General features: G+C 37.3%; 1 protein-coding gene across 1 annotated transcript; it reads left to right on the plus strand.

The window, feature by feature from the left end:
• The first annotated feature begins 945 nt into the window (after positions 1-945).
• On the plus strand, positions 946-4,264 carry LOC107757785 (endophilin-A2-like). Its single transcript, XM_016575362.1, has 4 exons — positions 946-1,116; positions 1,262-1,420; positions 3,565-3,668; positions 4,063-4,264. Exons 1-4 carry the CDS (start codon positions 961-963, stop codon positions 4,262-4,264), a joined length of 621 nt encoding a protein of 206 aa, XP_016430848.1. The 5' UTR covers positions 946-960.
• The last annotated feature ends 4,371 nt before the right edge of the window (positions 4,265-8,635 follow it).

The following is an 8,635-nucleotide window of genomic DNA, read 5'->3' on the forward strand; positions in this document are numbered from 1 at the left end:
GATTCGTCTGAAAGAAGAAAGTCATATACACCTTGGATGACTTGAGGGTGAGTAATTTGTGGGCTAATTTTCATTTTGGGGTGAACTAATGCCCATTATTACCCATTTTATCCTGCAAAATCACAAGTCTTTTGTGGTTAACACCACTTCCACCCAAAGTGCATCAGTTAGCCTATGCATAACCGGAAGTTCGTCCACCTAGAGAAGTAGCCCCACCTCAAAATGACTTCTCAAACAACTTCAGAGCTCATAACTCACATTTCTACTGCTTAATTCCTGTAAGAGCTTTAGCATTAATACAAGTTTTACATTTCTGGTTTAAATGCATTATTTGCATTATTTTCTGTGGTAAACCACAGCAAGCCACGGTCTGTTGAGCTTATGTTGTAAACAGCCTGGAATATTCCTTTAACTTGGTATCAGTCCGCTTCTTGAATGGCTGTTGTTTTTGTAGGTGTGACCGGTGCTGATTGTTTCAGGTCTGTCTCACTTCTTTGTCAGTGAGAGCTGTAGATGAGTGATTAGTGAGCCGCGTCTGTTGACAGTGTGATGTAGTTCTTGTAAGAAAAACTGTAAAATTAACTAAAAACATCCTCTACACAAACACAAAGCTGTGAATGACTGGCCAAAAAAATTAACTAGCAAATAATTGTATAGGATATAAACTATTTCCATTTCCACTTAGCACAGACTGAAATGCAGTTACAAAATTAATTAATGTTCAGATAATTGTTTGTAATAAATGATAAACAAAGGCTTTATAATTTGCTGTTTTTTTTATGTTTTGTGATGGTGTCTTTAAAATATAATGTTAAAAGGTTAGTTCACCCAAAAATGAAAATTAGCCCACAAATTACTCACCCTCAAGTCATCCTAGGTGTATATGACTTTCTTCTTTCAGATTTTCTAAAGTGTTTTTGAAAAATCACTTACTCTGCCTTTAACATAACATTTTTGTGCATGTTCCTCGTCGGATCCATAGGTGGCGCTTTAGTGGAGATGGGAGAGGCCATGAAGAGACTGGCAGAAGTAAAAGACTCTCTAGACATTGACGTCAAACAGAACTTCATCGACCCTTTCCAAACTATAGTCGACAAGGAGCTGAAAGACATACAGGTGGAAAACTGCAATCAATTGCACTCTAAAATCAAATCAAAGTTTATTCATTAAATATGTATGAGTCGTGGGCTAAATGCATGAGCATTTGTTTCATATTGTAATCATGGGCTGTTAATAATAATATGCTCTGATTCGTCCTCAGCACTATCTGAAGAAACTGGAGGGCCGTCGACTGGATTACGACTACAAGAAGAAACGTCAGGGGAAGGTTCCGGATGAGGAGCTCAGGCAAGCAGCAGAGAAGTTCGAAGAGTCCAAAGAAGTGGCTGAAACCAGCATGCAGAACCTTCTGGATACTGACGTAAGCTCAATTCAGCCTGTTGGAGGCAGTCTCTGATCACCTCCTTTTTAAAATGCTGAAAGGTACAGTATATATGGATCTCGAGCTTTGGTGGCATTCTTAACACTGAGGATGTGGTTTATTATTAGCTGTTTTTTAATGGTAATCAGACTTTGTCACAAATCGCTTTTGTAAAAAGCGTCTGTCAAAACAACAATGAAAATGTCGAGGTGCAGATGTGTTTTAAAAGCCATATGCAAACTACGATTTGAAACGTTGTCTTTTCATTTTGGAAAGCGTTACAAACCTTGAAAATATCAAAATACAATACAAAATACAGTAAATTATACTATTGGTTGCTTAGATTCTTTCAGGTTGCTTAAAGTAATGAGTAATAGTAACAGTGATGCTTGCCTGAGCGAACAGCACTAAAATTCGAATTAAAACTAAAATATAACAAGAAGAAAATATGATTTTTTGCAGTGTATATTTCTGTTTATTCATCTGTCCGTCTGTTTGTCTTGTACTGCAGCATCAAGAGCGAGGCTGACCATGGTGAACACCATGTCTAAAATGCGGGGGCAGGTGAAGAGCCCAGGTTACCCTCAGGCAGAAGGCCTTCTGGGAGAGTGTATGCTCAAATACGGCCGAGACATGGGAGAGGACTTGAAAATATCAAAACGATCAAAAATAAAATGACAATTACAAAATACAATAAATTATACTATTGGTTGCTTGGATTCTTTCAGTTTGCTTAAAGTAATGAGTAATAGTAACAGTGATGCTTGCCTGAGCGAACAGCACTAAAATTCTAATTAAATGACCCCCTATTGGAAAGTTTTTATGGTCCGGGACCAGGGAGAGTCATATAATTGTACTGTTGCTACAGTGATCCACATCAGTGAGTACTGGATATTTTCCAGACTGTCTGCTGAGCCAACACATTTATCAGTCTGTTTTATCGACACTGGACTGCAGGCCAGAGACTGTGAAAACTTCGGGATGTTTCTGATTATTTGCTACGTTGGTCTTAAACACAGGCCTGTAATTAAACATGGTTATTAATGTACGATGACAAAAAGTTCCTCAATTTGCCATGTATACAGTAATAGTCGATCAGTTCAGTGGTATATATCAAAGTAACATGGTATGACTGTACCACGAATTTTCATAAATATTATAATATTTATTGTATTTTGCATATTGCATCTTAACAAATGCGCATGATGTATGACATTTAAACTGACGTATGACTCTTTTGGGTCAACATAGGAATGTTCATTGTCGAAGAAGCGACAAAAGAGTCATACATCATGTGCATTTAAAAAAAAATTTGTATTTTATAAAACTCAGTGTTATGATTTATGATTTGAATGTAAAGCTCCTTCCAGCTGTTTTCAGGAGCATATTTGAACATCTTTGCATACAGCTGTACTTTAAACTCTTCAGTATGACTCCTCAAAGGGTTAAGCTGTAGTTTTAATTTATTGATGCAATGTTAGTTTTAACATTGTGTTGTGATGTTTATGCTGTGGAAAGCAGTGCTGTTTTAATATCATTGTAGCTTTTATTATTTTTTTGAATCCGTTTTTATTTTTCCATTATCATTTTAAAGTTTTAGTCATTTTGTTGTGGGTTTTTGTCATTTTTAATAGTTTTAGTTTTTTTGATACAATGTGTCTATATAGTTTCTATTAATTTCAGTAAAATTTTTAGTTATTTAGTCAAATAAAACGTTGACTTGGCAGCTAGCTGAATTAAAAAAACAATTATTTCAGTTAACATTTTTATTTCAAGTAACAAAACTTGAATCTAGTTTAGTTTTAGTTTTAATTTCTATAATAACCTTGTTGCAAAGCCACAGGTGCGTAGAGTGTCCCGTTTGTCATTTCATAAATACAAATTTAGTGAGGTTTATGCTAAAAACAAGATTGTTTACCAATGCTGTAGGAAAAATACATTTGGTTATTGAGATGGGTTTCCTGAAAGTTGAAGTTCTCGTGAAGTAACAGAAATAGAGATGCAAAATCAGTGAAGCATAGAAGAGGAAGCTTACAGATATAGCCCATTATTCTAAGGCAATAACATCTTTTGATGCTCTGCATGTGCATGGTTGTGTGTTGTGTGTTGTGTGTGTGTGTGTGTGTGTGTGTGTGTGTTTGTAGGTGGAGCAGGTGAGTCAGCTCACAGCTTTGGTCGAATCACAGCTGCAATTTCACAGACAGTCTGTGGAGGTCCTGGAGGAGCTGGCACAGAGAATGAGAGAAAGGTTAGAGATGAAGATCTGTTGTATCTTTGTCACATCACATAAATAAATATTCGTCATGTCATTCCAAACCCATGTGACATTCTTCTCTGGAACACAAAGGAGAAATTTTGATTCATGTTCATGGTCATTTTTTTTCTATGCGGTTACATTGAACGGGGACTAAAGCTTTCAAGCTACAAATAGAATGCAAAAGCATTGCAACAACATTATTAAAGAAGTCCATATGGCCTCTGCACTATACCTCAAGTGTTCTATATATAATATACAACATTTTTTGGTTAAATATTTTCAGCCTCTTTCTCCTGATAGATGGTTTAGCTGTGTGCAGCCTGTGTGTGTGTGTGTGTTTGTGTTTGCATGCATTTGTGTTCATGTTTGTGTATGTGCTCTGCAGAGTAAACAAGGCCCAATCTCAGCCACGCCAGAAACGGATGCCTGTGTCCAGACCCAGTTTTGATTGCTTAGATTCGGAAGACTCCAACGGAGGCTGGAGTCCGTCAGCTGCGCCATCATCACACCCGTCCACAGGTGAGCTCACCCTGTTCATTTACATAAGGTTTCAAGGAGTAGTTCACCCAAAAATAAAAACTTGCTGAAAGTTTACTCGCTCTCAGGCCACCCAAAATGTAGATGCGTTTGTTTCTTCAGACAAACAGAACAGATTTGGAGAAATTTAGCATTGCATAACTTGCTCACCAATCCTCTGCAGTGAATGGGTGCCGTCAGAATGAGAGTCCAAACAGCTGATAAAAACATCACAATAATCCACACGACTCCAGTCCATCAATTAACGTCTTGTGAAGTAAAAAGCTGTGTGTTTGTAAGAAACAAATCCATCATTAAAATGTTTTGACCTCAGAATTGTTGCTTCCAGCTAAAGTCCATAACCCATAATAAAGCTAACTATGCACTGTTTTAAGCACCATTTATAATAGAAAACAGTCAAAAACAATTCTAAACAAATATAACGGTAGATTTTGATGTGAAAGGACAACAGGGGATGGGCTTTTTCACTGGAGGAACCGTTATTACGAATTATGGACTCATATTTTGGCCAGAAGCAAAAGTATAAAGTTAAAACGCCTTAATGATGGATTTGTTTCTTATAAACACGTAGCTTTTTGCTTTACAAGGCATTAATTGATGGACTGGACTACTGGAGTGGTGTGGATTACTGTGATGTTTTTATCAGCTGATAAATCAGCTCATTCTGACGGCACCCATTCACTGCAGAGGATTCATTGGTGAACAAGTGATGCAATGCTATATTACTCCAAATCTGTTCCAATGAAGAAACAAACTTATCTACATCTTAATTTTTGGGTGGACTATTCCTTTAATAATAAAAAATAAATCAACAGCAGCGACGGTGTGTTTTAACCATAGACTGTATAAAAACATGGACGTAGTGTCCGTGACGTCACCCATAGATTTCCGAAGAGCGTTTTTGAAGCTCAAAAGTGGGCGGAGGCGGCCGTCGCCATCTTGGCAGCGCGTCACTCCCGGATAATCGAAAATGGGCAAAGAGGTGGGAGCAGGTTGCTGAAGCCACGCCCACCTAGCTCGACGGTGGTCACTGCATCGGCAATCCACCTGTCACTCAAGTGGCCACGCCCTTAATTATGCAGAACTTTAAGGCTTAATATAATTTAAACGGATGAGTTATAAAAAAATTCACCCCCCTCACAGTTGTCATGAAGTTAGCTATATAATGAAAATTAGCTATATAGACCAAAATCATTTTTTGAACCAGGCTGTAAACATGTTTTTTTCTGCTGTAAAGTTGGGCATTTTAACATGGTTTTACCAAGCGACAACCTCCCGCTCTCTCTCATGAAGCCAACAAGGAAGTGACTTAAACTGTACGGTGATGCGCTGCCAAGATGGCGACGGCCGCCTCCGCCCAATTTTGAGCTTCAAAAACGCTCTTCAGAAATCTACGGGTGACGTCACGGACACTACGTCCATGTTTTTATACAGTCTATGGTTTTAACACATGCAGACTCAACTGTAAATTAAACATTTTCGAGGTGGCCTAGATTTGATTTTAATTTGTCAGAGAGTCTGAATGGTAACAGTAGATATGAAACACCGAAAGCCATTACGTGTGCAAATGACAGACCTTCCTTTAGGAACTTCCTTTTAGACCTTCCTTCACGCAATTTAATTGCCTTCCTGAATGATGCTTTGGTTCACACATTACAGCTTTTTCTTCTGAAAATCTTTTAAATCAAGAGCAAGGGTTAATGGAAATCAGTCTAATAGGTCATATTCATTGATTTACGTAACGAGAAGTTCAGCAGATTTCCGCCTGCTGCACAAGACCGACTGAGAGTTCATTCTCATACAGTCTCTAGTTTCCACGGAGACGAGACAAGACAACGCAATTGATTAACCAACTCATGTTCCGTATGGAACACTGCATGTTGTAGAGTGTATAATACTTAGTATTTTAAAACGTTGGCTTTCCAAAACCTATGCCAGTCGGGCTGCCCAGACAGTCAGTGACTTACTAAAAAGTGTTTTGATTTTGTGTAAAATGGAAACAGACTGTCTGAGGTTTCAAGCTGCCTTCCAAGGCACAATAATGTAATGTCTATTAATCTAGAACAAACTAAAGTGAGCTTTAAACATAGCAAAGCCAATTTTTACTGACAAAAATGAAACCAGAAGTACCAGTTTGTGTTTATGTACACAACAGTCATTTTTACTTTTCTTTTTCCGCATGATACCATCCCTCGCTCTCTTTTCTGGAAAAGGGAACCTTTACAAATCCACTTCTGCACTGTACTTGTGTTTCTGAGAACTGTAGTGGGGCACACACACACTCAAAAACCTCAGCTTACAGATATTAGAGTTCCACATGGATGTTGAGTTCTTGAAAAGGGAAATTAAGTGCGTGAACCACTTTTGTGATTGTTTGCCTTTTGGATTATTATAGCTTTAATCCGTTTCACTTCCTCAAAGAGGGAAATCTGAAGTTCCTCTAACCACTGATCTTGGTTCAGTTTCTATTTCTCAGGGAAAAGGTTCGTCTGCTGTAGTCCTGCTGTATAGATTAACTCATTGGGACTCAACATCTTCAGAACAAAACAAGACATTCAAAATTGAAATTTGTTGCCTTGCATAAATTGTACCAAATCAATGTTTACATGTCTCCTATATCTTTGTATTTGTGAATTTTGCTAGTCTTCTCATTGCAATAACGATATTATTCAACTGTTTGTGTACTTTTTGATTTTGAAGATACAGTCTGTAATCACTGCAAATATCAAGTACATACTTCCATTTTTTTTTTTTAAAGGACAATCTTAGAATGATAGTCATGCTCAGTAGTTCTAGATGACAACAGGAGAGATTGGACTGGTTTAGATTATCTAGCATTTTGGATCGGATTATATTTCAGATTTTGAAATGGAATTCTTGGCAAGGGAATCGTGAAAATTAGGATCAGGCTGTAATCTGTCTAGAGTTACTGTAGTAAAAAAAAGTAAATCAGAGCTGTTGGAAAGCGTAATGTTCAATGTTGTGCATCATAATAATTGGTACTATAGGTCAACGTAGATAAGGATATACCACAGCATGCTCAGAAAGAAAGATTTCAGCCATCACCTCCTTCGATGTGCTTTTTTACTCCTTATGTGATTACATTTATGTTAGTCAGCAGATCTGATTTCATGTAATTCAGTTGTTTAATCCCGAAAGGAACCAGTGTGATGAGTTTTTGTGAAGTATAAACGTCATTGTGTTTCGGGTGAGGGATGCTGGTCCTAGGTTTCAGGTTCGGGTCTTGCTCTGGTAACTATTCTACCTTGCACTGTAGTACTGTACTCTCAACATCTTGCATGCCCTCTGATGTTGCTTACACTACACTTAAAAGTAATAATATTCTATTATGGGTAGAATGTGTAATGTAATGGAAAACCTTGTTTGTGCCTCTTATTGTCCCTGGTTAACATTGTTAGAGCTCAAATCGAAATCATGTGTTTTAGAAAGCGTTTCAGAAAGAATGCGTCTTTGAATCAGTATTTCCTGCGTAATCCATTTGTGATTTATGTTTTGTTATAAAATTGTGCAGGGTTAAGAGAACATTGTATATTTTCATTTTAAATAAAGGTGGAAAACTATAGCTGTCTGTGTTTTCTCTTGGTCAGTGATCACTTTGAGTGGGTTTCTCTCACCGGCGAGCGTCACCGGGAAGTAGAAATAATGGACTGGAGCTGGAGTTGAGTAATTAAAGAATGCTTTCGGTACACTCTAAAAAATGCTGGGTTAAAAAGGGACAAACCCAGCCTTTTTAACCCAGCGCTGGGTTATATTTAACCCAGCATTTTTTAGAGTGTAGTGAGGTGTTAATTTATTTATTTATTTATTTTTGCTCCACTCAATATATCTTAGGTTTTGCGTCACTGGAATGGCACGTTAAAGGAATCGTTCAACCAAAAAATTGAAAATTGTCATCATTTACTAACCTCATGTTTTTCAAAACCTGTATGAGTTTTTTTTTCTGCTGAACACCTAAGAAGATATTTTGAAGAATGTTGGTAACCAAACAGCTGCTGGTAGCCATTCACTTTAATGTTTTTTTCTTCTTCTTCTTTTCTCCACACTATGGAAGTCAGTGGCTGCCAGCAACTGTTTGGTTACTAACATTCTTCAAAATATCTTCTTTGGTGTTCAGCAGAAGAAACAAACTCATGAGGGTGAGCAAATGATGACAGAATTTTCATTTTTGGGTGAACTATCCCTTTAAGCTTCTTTGGCGGTGAAGAAATACACAAACTAACTGAGCACTTTTTGTCTAAAATGTACAATACTTGATTTCAGTTTATAGTTTATAGAACTGAAATATCACATTCATAATCACATTAAAGTTGCGGTCATATATACCATTGTTTGATTAAATTTCGCGAGCGAAATTCAGTCATTTCAGTAGGAATCAATGTGATCTGGAATATTGTGTGATT

Source organism: Sinocyclocheilus rhinocerous, unplaced genomic scaffold (assembly GCF_001515625.1).
Source record: "Sinocyclocheilus rhinocerous isolate Xijiao unplaced genomic scaffold, SAMN03320098_v1.1 scaffold112, whole genome shotgun sequence".
NCBI lineage: Eukaryota > Metazoa > Chordata > Actinopteri > Cypriniformes > Cyprinidae > Sinocyclocheilus > Sinocyclocheilus rhinocerous.